Source organism: Carcharodon carcharias, chromosome 14, assembly GCF_017639515.1.
Source record: "Carcharodon carcharias isolate sCarCar2 chromosome 14, sCarCar2.pri, whole genome shotgun sequence".
NCBI lineage: Eukaryota > Metazoa > Chordata > Chondrichthyes > Lamniformes > Lamnidae > Carcharodon > Carcharodon carcharias.
Window position 1 is genome coordinate 22,799,849 of NC_054480.1, and position 22,427 is coordinate 22,822,275.

General features: G+C 37.6%; 1 protein-coding gene across 1 annotated transcript in view; it reads right to left on the minus strand.

Moving 5' to 3' along the window:
- LOC121287324 (transcription initiation factor TFIID subunit 4-like) overlaps nucleotides 1-22,427 on the minus strand; it is a 76,911-nt gene that overhangs the window by 33,738 nt on the left and 20,746 nt on the right. The window contains exon 2 of the mRNA XM_041205104.1: nucleotides 6,699-6,853. Within this exon, the coding sequence (XP_041061038.1) occupies nucleotides 6,699-6,853 (155 nt within the window). The remainder of the gene's footprint in view (nucleotides 1-6,698; nucleotides 6,854-22,427) is intronic.

Below are 22,427 nucleotides of genomic sequence, written 5' to 3' on the forward strand. Positions count from 1 at the left end.
AAACCTGTCTTTGCAATATTTACTGGGACTAATTACTTCCCAAGTTTGGGTTTTGCAAAGTTTTGGGTTTTTTATATTGGATCAAGTTACAAAGTTCTACTGTTTAAGTTCTGGGAAAGAATGAATTAAGAGCATGTTAGAATTAGCCTTTATTTGAACACGATTACAGAAATAAAATTATTACCACATGTATTCCAATTGATGAAGAGTATACCTATAGGACTGTGGTGCAAAAGTACGTGTGCAAATGGTTCAGATGGTTACTTTACCGAAAAAACTATTTTCTGAACCTCAAGCCGGAGAAATTGCCCTAGCTTCCAAATTAGTAAAATTGCACATTCAACAAATGACCTAGACAATTTAAAATCTAGTTATTACCATTTTATAAGCAGCTGCACAAAACATTCCACAAGTGATAGGGCCAGCCTGTTGAAGACGTTAGCTGGTTCAAAAATATGACTAATCCCTTCCATAAAGGTGCAGTAAATAAATCATGTTTTACCTAATACCATTATAATATTATACCCTCGGAGATAGCATCCTATTGATTGCAGTCTTTCTCTCTGTGACATTTACATTGTCAACTTGAGGATCATTTAGGGCAATGACTGAATATCCTGGGTATTACAGACAACAAGATGATAACTGGGAATTACATTAATGTTGTCGGGCCTGATAGAAAATTCATATGGAGTTATCCGAACAAATAACTTCACCAGAGAAAGAGAAGATGATAATTATGGCAGGGGGAAGGGGTATAATTGTCAGGGGCATGAAGAAAGGGATCTTTCTAAAGGAGAAAGTGAACTTACGGAGCTAATGCAGGCTTTTTTCTGACACCATGTAGTACAACAGAGACTATGTAAGAAAATTAGTATGAAGCAGTGAGCCTGAGGATGTAAAGTTTAAAGAGCAGTTACAGAGTACGTGTGGTGTGAGTGTGTTGAATCCTCTGAATTCAGCACTCCATGAACTGCATATCTCCACAATCTGCTCAAAGAGCAGTTTTCTATTCAAAGAGATGCTCTTTGCTCTGAAATCAGCAATTAGCAACATATAATGCAATTTTGTTTTTAAAATCTGATCCAAGCAAATTAATTGTACCTGTTTTACATCAGACTTTTAAAACTTGTTAAATTGTATTATTAAATTGTATTTGCCATTTTGGTGCCAACATTAATGTCCTGGCATTTCACAATATGAAATGCCACTTCCTACCCATCTGTCAAGCTGGTAAACTGCCATGTTTTCCCCCTTGTAAAGTGCTGTGATTTTTAAAAAAATCTGAAATACCCTATGCAAATTATTTTGGTCAAATTGCTAGGTTTCTACTAGTCCCTGAAAAATTTCCTAAAAGACCTGCCATCATCATAATCTGTTAACTTAAGCATTTTAAGCAAATTGGGGAAGGCAAGAGTTTAGAACATTCCAAAGGGAACTGTGGTAGTTTTAATTTCCCAAATATAATCACTAAAGTTGATAACAACTTTGGATTTCTATTAGCACACTAACTCAATGTAATTTACAAAGGCTGAAAGATTAGTAATGAACAGAAAGCAAAGAGTAGGGATAAGTGGGGCATTTGCAATTTCAACTTGACAGGCTGCAACTAACAAAGAGCTGCAAGGATCAGTGCTGGGACCTGAACTGTTTACAATCTTTACTCTCAGTATCTTCGTTGAAATCATTACTAATGTATACAAGTTTGAAGATGATACATAGCTAGGTGGGAATGTAAGCTGTGAGCAGGACACAAAGAGGCTGCAAAGAGATACAGACAAGTTACGTGAGTGGGTATCAAGGTGGCAGATGGAATAAAATAATGTGGGGAATTGTGATGTTACAAATATAAAGTTTATAAGATTGTTATATTTTGGGACTGTTTCTTTAATTTAGGGTAAAATGGACACATGAAGGGGTTCATGTAACCTGTTCTGAATTCTGCCTGACAATAAGCTTGGTGGCTTGGTTATTAAAGGTTAAGGGGTGGGGGGTGGGGGGGAGGTTGCTTTACTGGGAAGGTGGTGCAAGATGTTCACACCTGGTAGACGATGGCAAGGGAATAACTTCATTATTACAATCCCTGTCGAGACCTTTTATAAAGATGTTCAAATTTCTGGTGACTAACTAGAAGGATTACAAGGCAAGATTTCAAGTTGTAAGACTTTTAATGTACTAAACAAACTAAATGCAACGTTGACTATACACTATTTCAGTAGGCAGCTTACAGAAAAGTTTCCCCATTTAAATTATAAAATGACCAAAAATCCCCTTCCATGATTATTCTTTACTCTTTATTTCTTTATTCTTTACCTTAATCCGAAGCTGCCTACTGAAATAGTGTTTAGTAGAGTAAAAGTCTTGCAACTTGAAATCTTGCCTTGTAATCCTCTAGTCAGTCACCAGAAATTTGAATATCTTTATAAAAGGTCTCGACAGGGATTGTAATAGTGAAGTTATTCACTTTTGTAGTAAGAATAGAAAAACAGAATATTTTTTAAAAGGTATGAATTTTCTAAATGTTGTTCAGAGAGATTAGGAAGTACTCATACAAGGAAAAAGGAAAGTTAGCAAGCAGGTACAACAAGCAATTAGGAAGGCAAATGGCATTTTGCCCTTCATTGTGAAGAGATTGGAATACACGAATAAGGAAGCCTTGCTACAATTGTGGTGAGACGACACCTAGATAATTGTGCATAGTTCTGGTCTCCATATTTAAGGAAGGATGTATTTGCATTGGAGGCAGTGCAGCAAATGTTCACTAGATTGGTTCCTGGGACGAGAGGATTGCCCTATGATGAGAGGCTGAATAAATTGGGCCTGTACACACTGGAGTTTAATAGAATGAAAGGTGATCTCATTGAAATATACAAGATTCTGAAGGCGCTTGACAGAGTAGACTCAGAGGTTGTTTCCCAGGTCTGGAGTATCCAGAACATGGTGACCATGAGGAGAAACTTCCGCACTCAAAAGGGTTGTGAATCTTTGGAACTATCTACCAGAGGGTTGTGGTTGCTTTATTGAGGAGTATATTTAAGGCTGAGGCAGACAGATTTTTGGTCTCTCAGGGAATCAAGAAATATGTGGAGCAGATGGGAAAGCGGAGTTGAGGCAGAAGATAAGCCGTGATGGTACTGAATAGTGGAGCAGGCTCGAAGGCCATGTGGTCTACTCCTGCTCCTATTTCTTACGTTTATATGTTCCTACAATTCCGTCCTTGAGTTTTAACTTTTTTGTCACCAGTGTGTCTTGTGAGGAACCTTATGGTTCTTATGATTGGTGTTGATACATTCAAGGTAAGATTGACAATACTTTATTTTTCATCTATTGTTTATTGAAAACTATTGTGAAAGTAATTATTTAAGTTTAGTATATGGTTAGCATACTCCACAGGATTGACTTCGCCTCCTGAAAGGGGCATCACAGTTTCTTTCAAAAAAATAATCTATATATACACTATCTTCAATTAGTTTCCTGCTTTTAATCCATTAAAAAGTGCTGAAAATTAATAGTAACTTCTAACATTTTGCTCTGATACTATCAACAATGTGTACATAACACTCAGTCTTATAGGTATAAAGAACATTGTACCACTGGAAAATCCAATTCTCAAATCCAACGCCACTATCAAATCATCTTTTGGAGTTTACAAATAAGCCCAGAGTTAATGTATACAGAGTGTAACCACCTAGCAATAGAAATGAATTTCAAATCCAGACTGAAAGTTCTTCATTTGGATAAAACTGTACCATGAAGGAGCAGATAAAACATTGAGGGAACGGCTAAGCAGGCTCTGTTAGGACCATAGGTGAGGAGTAGGCCATTCAGTCCCTCAAGCCTGCTCTGCCATTCAACTAGATCAAGGCTGATCATCTACCTCAGCAACATTTTCATGCCCTAAGCCCATATCCTTTGATGTCATTATTATGTAGAAATCTATTGATCTCTTTCTTGAATATACTCAATAACTGATCTTCCATAGCCCTCTGGGGTAGAGAATTCCAAAGGTTCACTATTCTCTGAGTGAAGAGATTCCTCCTCATTTCAATCCTAAAGGTTTGCCCCTTATTTTGAGACTGTATCCTGGTTCTAGACCCTCACCGCCAGGGGAAATATCCTTTCTGCATCTACCATGTCCAGCCCCTTAAGAATTTTGTAAGCTTCAATAAGATCACTGCTCATTCTTCTAACTTCTTGAGAATACAGACCTAATCTCCTCAATCTCTTCTCATAGATCAGTCCTGCCATCCCAGGAACTAAAACAGAATTACCTGGAAAAACTCAGCAGGTCTGGCAGCATTGGCGGAGAAGAAAAGAATTGACGTTTCGAGTCCTCATGACCCTTCGACAGAACTTGAGTTCGAGTCTTTCTTGGACTCGAACTCAAGTTCTGTCGAAGGGTCATGAGGACTCGAAACGTCAACTCTTTTCTTCTCTGCCGATGCTGCCAGACCTGCTGAGTTTTTCCAGGTAATTCTGTTTTTGTTTTTGTTTTGGATTTCCAGCATCCGCAGTTTTTTTGTTTTTATCTTTGTTTTCATCCCAGGAATTAGTCTGGTAAACCTCCACTGCACTCCCTCACTGGCAAGTATATCCTTCCTTGGATAAGGGGACCAAAACTATGCACAATACTCCGGAAGCAGTCTAACCAAGGTTCTATACAACTGAAGCAAGACATCTTTACTCCTGCACTCAAATCCTCTTGCTATAAAGGCCAACATACCATTTGCCTTCCTAATTGCTTGTTGCACCCATGTTAGTTTTCAGAGACTTATGAAAAAAGACACCCAGGTTCCTTTCGACATCAATACTTCTCAATCTCTCACCATTTAAGAAATACTCTGCACCTCCATTCCTCCTACCAAAATGTATAACCTCACACTTATCCATATTTTATTCTATCTGCTATGTTCTTACTCACTCACTAAGCCTGTCCAAATCTCCCTGAAGCTTCCTTGCATCCTCCTCACAAATTACATTCCCAACTACTTTGGTGTAATCAAATTTGGAAATATATTTAATCCCCACATCCAAATCATTGATAAAGATTGTGAACAGCTGGGGCTAAAGTATTCATCCCTGCAGAATCCCACTAAGCCAACCTGTTTATGTTTTCTGTCGGTTCACCAATTCTCACTCTATGCCACTAGATTACCCCCTATCCTACATGCTCTAATTTTGTACACTAACTTCCTGAAAATCGAAATACACCACATCCATTAGTTCCTCTTTACCTATTCTGCTAGTAACATCCTCAAAAACCTCAGACAGGTTTGTCAAACATGATTTATCTTTCATAAATCCATGCTGACGCCACCCAATCAGACCATTATTTTCTAAGTGTCCAGTTATCACATCCTTTATAAGTCAGTATTTTCCCTACTACTGTCAGGGTAACAGGTCTGTAGTTCCCTGTTTTCTCTCTCTCTCCTTTCTTAAACAGTAGGGATACATTTGCAACCTTCCAATCTGCAGGCACCGATTCCAGAATCTATAGAATTTTGAAAGATGACCACCAATGCATCCATTATCTCTATAGCCACCTTTCAACACTCTGGGATGTAGATCATCAGGTCTTGGGGATGTATCAACTTTCAGTCCCATTAATTTCTCCAGTACTACTTTTTTTATGAATACTAATTTCCTTCAGTTCCTCATTCTCACTAGTCCCTTGGTTCTCTATTATTTCTGGGAGATTTCTTGTATCTTCTTCTGTGAAGACAGACAAAAAGTAATTATTTAGCTTCTCTGCCATTTCTCTATTCTCTATTATAAACACTCCTGTCTCTGCCTGTAATGGACCCACAATTGTCCTTGCTAATCTTTTCTTTTTTACATACCTATAGAAGCTTTGATGGTTCATTTTTAAGTTTCTCGTTATTTTACATTGATTTTCCATTCTCCCTTTCTTTATCAGTTTCTTGGTCCTCTTTTGCTGAAGTCTAAAATGTTCCCAATTCTCAAGCTTACTACTTTTTGGCAATTTTATAAGCTTTTTTCTTTCTAATATAATCTTTAGCTTCCTTTGTTAGCCATGGTTGACTCACTTTTCCTCTTGGTTTTTGTGCTTAAAAAGGATTGTATATTTTTTGTAAACCATGTATTAGTTCTTTAAATACTAGCCATAGTTCTCAAACTTAATGGAGAATTCATCATATTATGGTCACTCATCCCTAAGGGTTCTTTTACAACAAGGTTATTAATTAGCCCGCTCTCATTGTATAGTACTAGATCTAAAATAACCAGTTCCCTCATTGGCTTCTCAACATACTGCTCTAGAAAATCATCTCGTATACATTCCAGGAATTCGTCCTCCACAGCATTAGTGCTCATTAGATTTATCCAGTCTATCTGTAGATTGAAGTCTCCCATGATCACTTATATTCCCCTTGTTACATTACCTCTATTGTTTGGTGGCCTATAGAAAACTCCTATTAATAGCTCCACCCGAACTGATTCTACATGTTGTTCTTCTGATCTAAGATCCTCTCTCAGTAATGTAATCCCTTATTATCAGAGCTACCTTACTTCCTTTTTCTTTTTGCCTGTCCTTCATAAATGTTGAATATCCTTGAATATTTAGTTCTCAGCCTTGGTCACCATGCAGCCACATCCCCGTAATGGCAATTCAAATTAAATTGTATTAAAATACTTGGCAAATTCAATTTTAGACCATTATTGACAAGCCTTCCCCTTACCTGTACAGTTGAGATCTGAACTGGAGGACCACTGGTAGGTGTGGCAGATCGTGAAGTGAGCGCCCCCTGAGACGGAGCTTGTGACTGCATCTGTTGTAGAGCTTGCTGAGGAATCAGCATCAACTGTCCACTGTCGCTACGCACAAGAACCATTCCTAGGCATAGAAAACAATTCATTTAGCATTCCCATTCACTTAAAATTAAGGAAAATATTGTTTACCAGAACCTATGTCCCTGACAAAAAATAGGTTCATGAAATTCGATGACCTGAGCAAAGATCAGGACAATTCAGTTGTGATGACATTAATCAAATGCTCTCCATCACAATCAGAAAGCGACCCTGAGATAAAGGAAATATTGAATTGATATTTGTTCATTTTTGAGAGAAATTGCAGTCCTTGAAATTTGTGCATTTTAGACAACAGCTTTTGTATTCTCAGGGCAACCCAAAGCACTTCACAGCCAATTAATTACTTCTGAAGCATGGTCATTGTCACTTTGTAGGCAGACAACAAAGCAGCATTAGACCAAGTATGGCATCAAGGAGCCTGGCAAAATTGAAGTCAATGGGAATTAGGGGGAAAGCTCTTCACTGACTGGAGTCATGCCTAGCACAAAGGAAGATGTTGTGATTGTTAGAAGCCAATCATCTCGGTCCTAGGAGTTCCTCAGGGTAGTTGCCCTAGGCTCAACCATCTTCAGCAGCTTCTATTACCTTCCTTCCACCATAAGGTCAGAAGTGAGGATGTTCACTGATCATTGCACAATGTTCAGTACCATTTCCAACTTCTCAGATCCTAAAGCAGTCCATGTCCATATGCAGCAAACCTGGACCACATTCAGGCTTGGGCTGATAAGTGGCAAGTAACATCATACAAGTGCCAGGCAATGACTATCTCCCTTTGATATTCAATGGCATTACCATTGCTGAATCCCCCCCATCATCAACATTCTGGGAGGTTACCATTGACCAGAAACGGAGCTGGAACAGCTACATAAATATGTGTCTACAGGCGCAGATCAGAGGCTGGGAATTCTGCAGTGAGTAACTCACCCCTTGACTCCCCAAAGCCTTTCCACCATCTATAAGGCACAAGTAGGGTGTGTGATGGAATACAATTCATTTGTCTGGATGAGTGCAGCTCCAATAACACTTATGAAGCTCGTCACCAACCAGGACAAAACAGCGCACTTGATCGGCACCCCATTCACCAACTTTAACATTCACTCCAACCACCACCTGAACTTGGAACTATATTCCCGTTTCCTCACTGCCGCAGGAACAAAATCCTGGAACTCGCTTCCCAGTAACACTATGGGTGTACCTGCACCAGATAGACTGTAGCGGTTCAAGATGGCCACTCACCAACACTTTCTTAAGGGCAATTAGGGATGGGCAATAAATGCTGGCTTTGCCAGCGATGCCTACATCCTGCAAAAGAATAAAAAAAAAGATTTGGCAACTAATTTGTGCACAGCCTAGTATCACAAATAGCAAATGAGATAAATGACCAGCTGGTGGAATGCCAGTGAGGACACCAGGCAAACTCCCTGCTGTTCTTCAAGAAAATTCCATGACTTAATGTTTCATCTGAAAGATGGCATCTCCTAAAATACAGTAATCCTTCAGTACTGCATTGAAATGACAAGCTAGATTGTATAAAATACTGCTGGAGATCTAAAATAAAAACAGTAAGTATTGGAAGAACTCAGCAGGACTGGCAGCATCTATGAAGAGAGAAACAGAGTTAACATTGCGAGTCTAATATGACTCTTCTTCAGAACTGGTTAGCCTAGACTGTGTTATATTTTTGGATTAGTGTTTGAACTTCTAACCCATTGGTGGGAGTACTACCTTTGAGCCAAGCTGACTTGCGTGCAATGACAATTATAGCAGATGCCCTACCAATATTAACTGACTGTATAAATTTGAATTGATACTAATTTCACTAGAAGCTGCAGCATTTACTCATCTGGGTCTCATTTTAATGAGGCAAAAAAATCGAGTTCTAGTGTATAGCGGGAACACTGGAGTTGAATTTTGTTCATCTTTATTTATATGCAAACCACTATGCTCCAAAAGTAATTAATTTGAATATCTTGAAATATGTCACACAATGTAATAAAGCACTACATGAACATAAAAAAAATTTCCCCTTTAATTTAGCTGAGTTATACTTTACGGCTAAGTATACATGGTCTAGAGTTACATAATTAGACTTTGAAGGAAATCTCCCACGTCTGAAATTTGTATTTGGCCTCGTCTATTCAACAAAAATTCACACAAAATTTGTCCTCAATGCAATTCTAAGGCAATAACTGCACTGTTGAAGGTGCTGCATTTCAGATGAGATGTTAAACCAAAGCTCCAGCTTCCTGTAAAGGTGGGCATAAAAGATTCTAAAGTGCTATCAAAAGAAGTGAAGGAAAGCTTTTCCGCTATCCTGGTAGCCCGTGTATCAATGACCAATAAAACAGATTATCTGTTATTTATCACATTGCTGTTTGTTGGTTCTTTATGTGGGCAAATTGGCAGCATTACAACAGTGACTATACTTCAAAAAGATCAATGCAAAAAAAGGATTTTCTGGCTATAACTAGTTTTTCTCAGCAGCAAAGTCATAGGAATTCGATCACATAAAAAAGCTATATTCAACATATCATGCTTGACGAGTACAAGGCTCTTGAACTGGAACGATCCTCTTTAGTCCAATCTACCGTCCTCTCTTTGTAATTTTAAAATTCCTTTACAAATCTTTATATGATTCTTCTTTACATTTACTTTGATAACACCTTGTGGTAAAGCAATCACGTTCTCATAACCCTGTGTGAAAAAAACCTTGTTCCAACTTTGACTTTCATTCTTCCAATAATAACCCTTCACAACCAATACATGGAAATTAAATGCACTTTCATTGGAACGTTCCTCACTGACCCTCCTCAAAATGTTGCAATGTCGTTTTTCAACCGTAAATCTCTATTTCATTGCAATACAGTACTGCGCAGGTGCCAGTGCAAGTGGCTCAAAGCCTCTGAAGTCCAGCCTATCATGTTGAAGCAACTCCGAAATGTGTTGGAGATCGATTTTCCTCCTGATTCCCCACACCCCACTGTGGTGTGAATTTCAGAATTCCAGCTTTTGCTCGCTATTGACTTTGCTCACAGACTTTTCATTGGGTTGTCAGTGGAGATTTTCCAGTCCAGTGTTATTTCCAACATAGAGATAAAAGCAAAGAACTGCAGATGCTGGAAATCCAAAACAAGTACTTGAAACGTCAACTGCTGCTAGACCTGCTGAGTTTTTCCGGGTATTTCTGTTTTTGTTTTGTTATTTCCAACATGGTGTCCTCTACAGAGTATCTGTGGTGTCTGAATAGGGCAAGAAACAGCGAGGCTCCTCAGTCAAACAAACTGAAGAACCCCCACTGGGACACAGGGGGTTTCATCCAGGAAGAATCAAGCAAGAAATACAAATTAGATTTAATTGATGTACAGAAAGTGAAATAAAGATTGGGAAATACAGATGGGTTGAGAGAGAGGGACAAGGGACTGACGGTTTTTTTTTATTCTCCAACTCTCATTTTCCACTGAGGGAACAAAACTCCACACAGGTAAAATTATTTTTTCAGGGCCAGAGGTTGCTCAGCACTAATTATCACTTATCACACTGTTAAAAAGTCACTTACTCATGAATGTACCAACTCTATCTTTTTCAGTCATTTTAGTGCAGAAATAGTGGGAATATGCAACATGTTCACAATATTACAGTTATTTCAATGCTGAGTCTATCAGTGAGGATTGCAACACTGTACCCTGTGTAGGAGCAGGATATCTCTGACAGCAATATCTCAATTTCTATGTTTAACTGCGCACGTGCGCACACCTGATGTTGCTGCCAGATATCCTCCATTATAACGATAAGCATTGATAGCCTCACCATTATTTGCATTGCTGAAAAAAAAAACTTTTTTGTCAAAGCTTTTCGTCTTGCACTCATCTTGCAAGAATACCATATATAACGGGAACAACAATTAATACTATATGATTCTCTATACTATTAGTACTCTCTCCTCACTTGGTATAAATTGTTGTTCCTTTTACATGTGGTATTTTTGCGAATTGTCCTGATGAGTACCAGAAGGAAAGCTTTGACAAAATGTCTCTTTTTTAAGCAATACTCAAGTCCTGCACTACCAAACGACAATATTTCCATTGTAAATTCCAGGCGTTATCTAGCCGTAACTGATTCCCATAAGGAAAAAAACTCTCCTGGCCTGTATGGATGGACTAACATAGTGGTTCTCATGTTAATGGTATCATTAACGTTAAGGATACACAGGTGAAAGGCACTGATTAAGTATCTGAACACATATAAAGGGAGACTTTTGGGGCACTGGGTATTGGTTAGGGAGGAGGCAGACATATGTAATGTTTCATTCTGTAACTAAATATTGTACTAAGTAAAAGATTGGTGTATGGTTTCCTACTTCACCTTCAAAATGGCTTTAGCATGAATTTGTATGGTAGCAAAGAATGGATGCATAAAGGTGAAGGTTGTAAGCTAATTTTTTTTTCAGACATAAGCTTGTAATCAGAGTTACTTTTGTGACGAATGGTTGAAAGCAAATGTAAATTGTTAGGGTATGATTGCCCGCCAATGTTCTCTGAATCCAAACCTTAAGATCAGTGGAAAAATGAAGTGGATATGTGGACACGGGTTACATCCTTACTGAGAGGAAACAAGGTATTGTCACTTCCTAACAAAGATAAAATCAGAAGCAAAGTATTTTGTGAGCTGTATGCCCATCAGTTGGATACTGATGAAGATTTGGATCTTCTATTAAGCATCATGGATGAAATTTACAAGAAAGATGATCAATTTGATGCTTATGAGGCATGGTCAGACTTTGATATATTTTGAAAGACGGACGGTCATTCCATGGAGGAATATATCATGAACTTTAACAAACTGTATAAAATATTGCAGAAATTCAATTTGGAGATTCCTTATTTAGCGCTCGCATTTAAATTGCTGGATTTTGCTAAGCTCTCGCGTATGGATAGGCTCCTAACCTTAACTGGCATTTGGTTCTCAGAAAAAGACACACTTTTGGATCAAATGTCTGCTGCTTTAAAAAATTCCTGTGGAAGCAGTCATTTCCAGCAGCATCAAAGGTGCATATGAGACATTCTGTGGTGTCACAAAGAGTGGAGGACTCCATGACTGCAGCAATTCAATGACTGAATTTCAAGATCATTCAGATAAGGGGCACAGGCGTCAGTACAGCGGAAGAGTTATGGAAGGAATAAGAATGAAGGAATTTTTAGATCTGGCAGACGACAGGATTGAAATAGCAATAATTGATGAATAAACCTCAGGAGAACTCTGGGAACAGCTAACAGATGCTTCCGATGTGATTGAAATGTCATTATGCAATGACATAAAAGCAAAATACTGAAGATGCTGGAAATATGAAATAAAAACAGAAAATGATGGAAAAATTCAGCAGGTCTGGCAGCATCTGCAGGGAGAGAAACAGAGTTAACGAAGAAAAGTCATGCTGACTCGCAACGTTGACACTGTTTCTCTCTACAGATGCTGCCACACTTGCTGAGTTTTTCTGTTTTTATTTCGTTATGCAATGAATCACCTAAAGTGGAACAGTGTGGATTTCGAAGCAGTGCGTGACACAGAGAATTCAGAAGTTGAAGATGATAATAATGATCAGTCTAAGCGAGTTATACTAGTCGCAAGAAGCTTTAGTAATGAGTATATTAGTCACGGATTAATTTAATTCTGCCATGTTAGATAGTGGTTTCACCTTGACAATGTGTGGAACAGATTAGTTAAAATGCTATTTACATTCTCTCAGTATTAAGGATCAAAGTAAGGTCAGGGAGTATGAAAATTCTACTCTTTCAGGTATAGGGATGACAGCATATTAAAAATCACTGAAAAGAAAGTTGATTCCATGCAAAATAGCTGGAGTAAGTCACTTTATTAGTACAAGTGTAGTCTCTGGTGAAATACCCTTGCTGCCGAGTAAGCCTTTCATGAAAAAGGCACAAATGAAACTGGACATGGAACATGATACAGCAGTTGTTTTTGGCAAGTCGACAGATGTACAGATTACCCAATCAGGACATTATTGCATCCCCTTAAAAAAACCTGACATTTCTAACCAGCATGTTAAAGAAGTGTTAATGACATCAGTTGATAAGAATTTGAGAGAAAAAAGCAAACTGCCTTAAAGTTACAGACAATTTGCTCACCCTTCTTGTCACAGGTTAACAGTTCTACTAAAGCATGCAGGTGTGGTTGATGATGAGCATACAAGGCTCATCAAAGAGATTAGTGAAAAATGTGAGATTTGTAAAAAGTATTGGAGAATGCTGTCATGTCCCATTGTGAATCTTCCATTGGCTCAAAGACAGGAACGTATTCATTTTACATATTATAAACATGGCAACCAGATTCAGTCTTCCTACAGTAATACATAATAAAGACAAAAGGGTGATTGTAGGTAAAGTCACTGAAAAATGGATAGGGATTAGACTGGGAGCACTGATTAAATTTCTGACAATGTTGGGGTGGGGGGATGGAATTGCTAATGACTAATTTACAGATGTGTGAAAATATCAACAGTGGTCACGAACACTGCAGCTGAAAGTCCTTTTCAACTGGTCTATGGGAGGAATCCCAAAATCCATGCTCTGTGATAGTTTGCTGGCCCTAGAAGGGACTACAATTAGTTCCATTTATTTTCTGCATGCTTGAATGATTTACATGCAGAAAGAAGGACAATCATCAAGGCAGAAATCCCGGAGAAAACTCGAAGAGCTCCAGGGCTATCTGTGGTAACTTTAATCCTGGGGATTTAGTATACTATAAAAGAGAGGGTCATAAAGAATGAAAAGATCTGGGTGTGATGGTAAGACAGTCAGACCTATTAAGGTCTATTAATCTTGGCCAATTGGGATGGATAACAAACTTTCAGAACCTGAGCAATTACTAGAGGTGATTAGGCACTATGTACCTCATGTAATCTTATGTTTGACAGTCATGAGGAACAGAATATGATAGATAAGGGACCAAAAGGCGATAGGCAGAATGATACTGATGCGCAGACAAGGACTATGGTACCCAAAGGACAACTGCCTAGAGTGGATACTTGAGTAATGTACAGATAAGAAGGGTCCAGTGAACGCAGGCATGCGACTATTGCAGGGAAAGCTACCGGAAGTTCAAATATTGGCTAAATGTCCAACATATTGGACAAGAGGGAAGACATGTGGGTTGGCAAAATGGGGTGAAAATGGAAAGGAAGAAAACATAGTGCAAGTTCTCACTTTAGACCTGGGAGTGACTCTTGCACTAGGAAATGATCGCATACTGATGAAAGAACCACTGATCATGGAAGGGAGCGATCCTGCAGCAGTGGTCCAGAAAGTTACAGAAGGACAAGTACAGGCCATAGCTTGACTAGATTATGCAATAGAACAAGGACTACTAGAAGTAGAAGCCCTTATGACCAGGAAGTTTTGACAGCTGTCAATAAATTAGGAGATAAATTAATAAGAAAAGCAAAACAAAAACAGTTAGATAGTTGAAAGGAATTTGGTGTCTACTCTAAAATGCCAGACAAGGGACAGCCAGCCTTACATAGATGGATATGTATGGAAAAAGTCCTCCCAGATGGGACATATAAGGCTAAAAGTGAGACTAATGGCTCAGGTTTTTGAAGAGACACTTGGAGATCAAGATGCAAGAATGGACTCCCCACGGCAAGAAAAATAATACTAAAAATTCTCTGAATGTAGGCTAATCAATATAAAAACCACATTTTTGTAGGGAGGAAAAATTTCAGAGAGAAATGTTTTTGAAACCGCCTAAGGAGGCATGCGATGAAGAGAAGCTGTGGAAATTAAACAAATGCATTTATGGATTGAATGATGCATCAACAGTAAGGTATTTCTCAGTTAGGTCTGTCTTGCCAAACGTAAGCTGTACTCAGCTGAAAGCAGATCCAGCAATGTTTACCACAAAGGGTAATTCTCAGGCCACTTTATGATGCATGTCAATGATTATTTTATTGGGAGGTTCTTGGGACTTGAGTAATTTGTTATAAGTAAAATTAAAAGGGGAATTTAAGATTGGAAGTCAAGCTTCAGGAGCTTATAATATATAGGTTAGACATTAAGCAGAATAGGCCAATAGTAACTAGAATCAACAATTTATTTAGGAAGTGTTACTTGCATCCTGATAAATCGTGCTAGGTTATCACAGAGAGTTGGTTACATCTAAAGAAGAAACAGAGCAGTTAAGACGCTTGATTGGACAGCTGAATTGGCTATGCACCCAAATAAGACCTTACACCAGTTTTGATGTATAGGAACTAAGTACCATGATGAAACACGTTACAACTGAGGATGTTTTAGGGGCAACTGAAATATTTTAAAAATTAAGTATGGAGAAAAGTGTCCTCAAGTTCCCAGGCTTGGAGGATCCAAAAGACATGAAATTAGTCATTTTTAGTGACACTTCTCATGCCAATTTTCTGGATGGGTATTTGAATACAGCTGGTTTTATAATATTCTTGGTGGGTGAAAATGGAACATGTTGTCCCTTGGCCTGGAGAGGTAAAAAATAAAAAAGGTGGTTAAAAGTACTTTAGCTGTGGAAACACTGGCATTCTTAGGAGCAATAGATATGGAGTTTTACTTATTAAACATTTTAGGGGAATTTCTGCATAAGGAGCATTCTGAAAATAGTTTGCCCATTGAATGTTATATAGATAATTGTTCCATGTGGGATAATGTACATGCGACAAAAAGTGTGACTGAGAGAAGCTTAAGGATTGACCTTGGTAGTGTAATAGAGATGCTAGAAAGAAAATAAATTGCTAAGATAAAATGGATCGATGCAAGTCATCAATTGTTGGATTGCTTTATCAAGAGGAATGCTTACACAAAGAAACCATTGGAGACTCTAGAAGAGGGACTTCTTCTACTATGATGTGGTGTATAGAATATGGAAAATTATTTTTTCTCTTTTCTTTCATTTGTTTTGAAATATGTGTCATCAAGTTTTGATTTAAAAAGGTAAAATGTTAATGGCATGTTAATTGTATTATTAATGTTAAAGATACACTAGTGAAAGGCTTTGATTGATTAAGTACCTTCAGCGCATATAAAGAGAGACTTGGAGGGCACTATATGTTGGTTAGGGAGGAGGCAGACATGTGTAATGTTTCCTTCTATAAATAAATCTAGTATTAAGTAAAAGATTATCTCCTGCAGTTTGTGCAAAACCAAAAGGCTGCTTCAGTTGACTGGCAGCACGAGGGAAAATGTTACTTGAAATGCTACTCCATGTCACCAGAGGCACTAAAGCTACAATGCAACATTACAGTGTCATCAATATAAAGACAGTATGAAAGTAAATTAGATCTGTAGAGCACAAACAGGTACACAAGAAATTACAGCAAATACTCCATTTATATTAGAAGTTTTCCTCCATCAAGTGTACATGGGTGGGGTGTGCCAACAAATAGGGTCATTTTATCTAGTCCACCAGAGTAAACATCCAATATCATTCTAATCCCTGTTTTTGTACAGGGCAGCAAAATGGTATTCCCACCTACCTACCTACAGAAGAGAAAGGTAAACTGGGTTAGCCACTGCAGATTATGTTTCGATTACCCACTCGCTGGTTACTTAGTGTAAGTCTGAAGGCAAATGTACAGTCTATCCTTCTTGCCAGAAAAGGTGGATGATACATTGGGTATGTAGTACAGAACATGGGGAATAAAAATAAAGTACTAAAAATGTCAGTTATTAATCCTAAAACCAACCAAAGTTACAATGAATCTAGTAAGAATGACAGCTTTCATGGAATAAACTTATGGAAGATATCAATCCACTACTATTACTGTTAAGACATGACAAGACACATGACTGAATGTGATTAATGATCAGTTATGACAACAGAAAACTGCCAATAATCATTTTTGTTCCTGTTGAGTTGAATGGTAGCCAACATTTTTCAGAAGCTCCCGACTGGCAGAAAGTAGCAAAAAGATTAATCCTCTTGCTAATTGTTGCAAAATCTTTGTAAAACTGAAATTATATACTTTTGTTCTGCAGTAAGTAGTCTAATATGATGTTTTGAGGTGAGTGATTATGCATATTTAAAAATTTTTTTTAAACAATTACATTGGAAAGTGAGCTCAAAAGTGTCAAAAGAGAATGGCATCATTCAGCAGCTAAGCAATTTCAAACAAAATCAGAACACTAATACAATTTCCTAGAGGCAAAAGAATCTTGATCTCCTGAGCCTTCTATGATGAGCTGTCTGAAGTCTTAATGGTCTGTTAGTTTACAACCTAAATCGAAAGGAGTTTGTAATCCAAGATATATAACAATTCTACCAACCATATGGACACTTTAACTGTAACTTATACAATACAAAGTGCACTTCCTTGCACTAGGAAGTCCTATTCCAATTAAAAGAAAACTGCATCATCTGAACACAGCCGAGTCCACAGAGGTCCATATCCTCAAAGGTCCTGACCGAATCAAGTAATCTCCTTCTAGACCTTAATCACTTTAGAATATTGCCATCATAAAGCAGTGTTTCCTTTGGTCACACTGTCAGCAGAAGTCAGGGGGCCTGATTCTGAAGACGTAGTGATATTTAACTTAGTATAATTATAGAATCCCCTGCAGGATTGTCAGGTGCATCATTAACTGAAGAAATCCACCACAACACAATATCTACAAAACCTTTTGGTAAATGTTGAGTCTCCATCTTAGAAGACTGACCTCCATGGTAACAGAAGCAACAGTGAGGTTGGCCTCCATGTGTTCAGGAGATGAAAATAACCAAATTTTCCCACATATGATCACCATGTGACCTGATGAAAATGAATGTATTTGGACTTGGGTTGGTTTAAATCTTTTTCTTTAAAAACAACTTTAAGATCTAATTGGATTTTCCCTAAATGCTACCCCCATGCAATAACACCCAATAGATTGCTGACACTCAATTTTGCGACCCATACAATGGTACTTGGCAGAGGAACCTATTCCACAAAGAGTTCATTCCTTAGGGGTGCGAGAATGGGAAGAAAATGAGGAAGAAGTTAAAAAGCAGCAAGAAAAGAAAAGCTGCACCCCAAATGAAAATCAATGGAATACCACCAGAAATGCTCTGAGCTGGAACAATCCAGTGTTCTAATACATGCTTCAAAGTAAGTGTTACTGTTACACGTGTGAGTGTAAAGGATATCAGAGTGAAAATGTTTGGCTGGCATACAGTTTGATGTTGGGGACTAGCTGAAATAGGGGGTTGGGGTGCCATGCCAGCATACTGTGCCTGTATTCCATACATAGAAATGTTGCACCTGACACAAATATTCCAGTTCTGACCCCAATATTTGCACTATTTAATTTAAAAAGAAAATGAATTAATACAACAATGGTTGGATAAAGTGAAAATTGTCAATCTGAAAAAGTTATTAGAACATTAATTGCAATAATAAATTCAAAACATGTGATTTAAAAAAAAATCAAGGCTACAAATGTAGTCAATAAATTATAAATTCACCGACACTAGGTAAAAAGCTAATCTGCTGCTGGTTTAAAGATTCATCTTCAAAGACATACATGTTGTGATTTGCTGCACTAAATTTGTAAATAAATGTAATTGAGTAGATCCACCTGCACGCAAATCACTGGGACTTTTCTCAAGTTTCCAGATCTGTATTTGCACATAAACAGTTTAACAGACTACCCTGTTATTTTTAAGGAAGCTTACTTACGATGCTATGTCCTGATCTGACTCATAAAAGTTTTGATTGTGCACTGAAAATAAATTGCACCAGCGTGACTTCACAGCAGGTCAATCTTTAACTTGTACTAATCTGCAAGAGTACAATTTGGTAATTTGGATATATTTGTTGAGGCACACTACATGCAGTGCAATGTTCCACTGCTGCTTTATAGAGCTGTGCATATAATCCAATATTAAATTTATTTTTGCAACCGCTTTGCTGTTCTCTATTCAATACTTACATCAGAACTTCCCAAACTCTGTGTTGCAAGATGAGATTTTTGGGTCGTGACTCAATCAGCAATGGCTTCCGTGGCCCCGTAGCCCAACAGCTGAAGCCTCCACACCCCCCACCCATCAGCTAAAGCCATCTCGCCACCAACAGCCGAAACTTCCCAACCCCCCTCACTCAACAGCTGAAGCCTCACCCACCCCCTCTTACCTCAACAACCCTCGTACCCTACAGATTTTCACTCTGGGGTCACATTAAGTCTGAGGCATTAAAATGGGGGCACATCAAGAAAACTCTTGGGAAGCATTGACTTACATCATTAAATCTACAGCACAGAGACAGGCCATGGTCTACACCAAAGTTACAGTTCCATATGAACCTCTTCCCTCCTCTCCATCTAACCCTATCAGCATTCCCTTCTACTCTTTCTCACTCACTCATGTACTTAGCTAGCTTCTTCTTAAATGCATCTAGTCTATTTGCTTCAATGATTCTTTCTGGTATTGCATTCCACATTCTTACCACTCATAGGATAAATAAGTTTCTCCCGCATTCCCATTAGATTTATTAGTGACTATCTTATATTTATGGCTCTAGCTTTGATTTTTCCCAGAAATGGAAACTTTCCTCCACTTCCACCCTACCTAGGCTTCCATTACCTTAAAATCCTCTATCAGCTCATTCCTCAGCTTGTTTTCTTCTAGAGAAAAGAGACTCTGCCTGTTCAATCTTTCCCAATACCTACAGTCTCTCAGTTGTGATATCAGTGAATTTCTTTTGCACTTTCTCCAATGCCTCTACACCCATTTATAAAATGGAAACCAGAACTGTGCACAGTACTCCCACAAGTAGCCTAACCAAGATTCTACACAAATTTAACACTACTTCCCTGCTTTTCAATTCCATCTCTCTAGAAAAAGAACCCCAGTGCTTGGTTTGCTCTTGTTATGGCCTTATTAACCTGTTTTACTGCTTCTACTGTTGTGTGCACCAGCACCTCTAGATCCCTTTGTTCCTCTACCCCATTTAAACTCTTACCATCCAAGTGGTAAGCCTCCTTAATCTTTCAAACAAAATGTGCCACCTCACATTTGGTTATAACTAGATTTATTTTCCGTTTTTATCTTATTTAAAATTATTTGTCATTTGTTTGATAATTCAATTTGTTGTTTTAGAACATACATATGTTCCTGTAATTGTCTGTTAAATGTCATTCACCATAGTCTGCAGAACTTTGAATTTCTTTTTTTCCTGAACATGGTGCTTTTCCACACAATTTAATGTAATACAGGTTTCGGGCTTTTAATACTTTCATTCAGAACAGTTCAATACTGATGGTCTTAAAGGCTTCACCTAATGCTCACCATGGCAGCACTTATTATTAAGGCTCATGCATGAACGATGGCCTACTGGCAAGGTCTCAGAGGAGAGAAAAGTGTCATAAAAAGAAAAGTTAAATCTTAGAGCTGATGATGAGGGTACCAATAGCTTTTCAGTTAGCACCATGACTGATTATAATTTTTCTTTTTTCTCTTTCCAAGATCTTTTTACTACCGAGGGGTAGAAATTCATCTTGGGTGGTGGCACAAAACAGGCAATATCAGATCCAGAGCACCTGATATTCAGTTCCACTGCAGTCAATCAATCAATTGGCTGCTGATTGGATGTCGTCTGCTTTGTGCCACCACTTGAGTTGAATTTCTACCTCCAAGTCTTTTCTAAAGCTCAACATTCACCAATCCAATGAGTTTAGATCTGCCTTTCTAAATCTTACACTGATTAAAATGACACTTTCTCCTCCTGTTAAAAATTAAATTGCTAATTAACCCTGTTTCCCAAAATAATTTTCGTCCTTAGAGCTGAGAAAGTTAAGAGATGATTTGACAGGTGTTCAAAATCATGAAGGATTTTGATAGAGTAAATAAAGAGAAATTGTTTCCAGTGGTTAAAGCGTCAGTAACCAGGGACGCAGATTTAGGGAATTGGCAAAAGACCCAGAGACTGATTCTATGACTATACATATCCAGAGACTGTTTCTATGGCTATATATATCCAGAGACTGCTCCTATGGCTATATAAAGTATACATATATAGTGTATATATGTGTATAAAGTAAGATCCAAGACTGATTCTATGATTGACTGTATATAATGAAAGTTAGTAAATAGTTGATCTTTTTGGGGGCACTGATTTTATGAAAATGTTTGACAGCATTCCAATTACTAATGCACAATGTAATAATGTCAATTCATTATGTAATTTGCATGCAATGGAAAGATAGCTCTTTTGGCTCATTTTCAATCCTTTCTTTCATGAAGCTGGCATCCCTTTGAAAAATGAACTGCAATATTTGGGATTTTTGCTTTCTAAAAGGCTTGAGTTTGGCTTGTAACTCATTGGCCAAAGAAGAATGTTTTAAAAAAATTGAAATAGGAATATTAATATTTGGAAGGATTAACTGCAAATTGATTTACAAGCAAGCCTGGCACTTATTCGATCATTTTAAAATATTTTTAAAGAGTTCCTTTCTGTTCAATGCTATAGATACAAGATCTGAAAAAACTACTTCAAAATAAGGTGCAAGAGAAGAACAAGGGGTTACAGGTTCGGACTTGTGAAGGACAAATTTAGGGCTAATTTTGGGAAGTTTTTCCACCAAAAGAGCAATCAACATACAGAGTAAAGGAGGACAAAATTCTGGAATAATTTTAAACCAATTAGATGTAAAGTAAAAAATCAAGTATAAGGAAGATGTAGAAAGTTCAAGGACTTCTGAAATTCCCAAACTTTTATGATGAATATGAACATTCCCAATCTGTCATCTGGACTGGGATTAAGGTTTTTAAATCGACATTTAAGAAAATTTAAAATTGCAGTGACAGTATGTTTGTGAGTTCTAATTAAATGCACTGATAAACAAATTATAGTTAACTTTAAATTTGTATGTGATGAATATGTCTCTCAAACTTTCTGCTTAATAAATTCCTAGAGTATGCTTGCCAACACTGTCAAAATTGGAATGAGTTGGTGCTTAAATTCTCATTTATAATCTTTCACCTTAAATTCATACTTTTAAAATTACCCGAAAGCATGTGAAGAAATTGTGTTTAGAATTGCCCATATACTTTATTTAGAATTTTAATTTGGTACACAGAGTCCCTTCTCTGAATGAAAAAGTATAAATGAAAGCTATTAGAACATCCAATCATTTTACGGACTCATTCAAATCTATCAGGAAAGATCAGGACTGACTTGGTATTGAGATTGAGCTGAACAGAATTTAAAAAGGCACTGTCTCAGCGAGTTGATATTGCGATGTACGGAAGAATCCCAAGGCACTATTCAATGAAGAACAGGTGAGTTCCTGGGTGTTCTGGCCAAGTGACCTGGTCACTTATCTCAATGCTGTTTGTGTGACTGTTTTGTGAGCAAAATGACTGCATAGTTTGCTTACAAAGTTCCACTTTAATAATAATAGATATTGGTTATAAATAATACTTTGGGATATCCCAAGGAAGTGAAAGACTTTTTAAAATGCAAGTTAATTATTTAGTGTAAAATCATGAGTTTCAATACTTACAATCATCCTCAATATGATACCATGTACATATTTATTTGCCTCTGATCTCTTAGTATAATTTTCATTATGATAAATGCTTTCCTT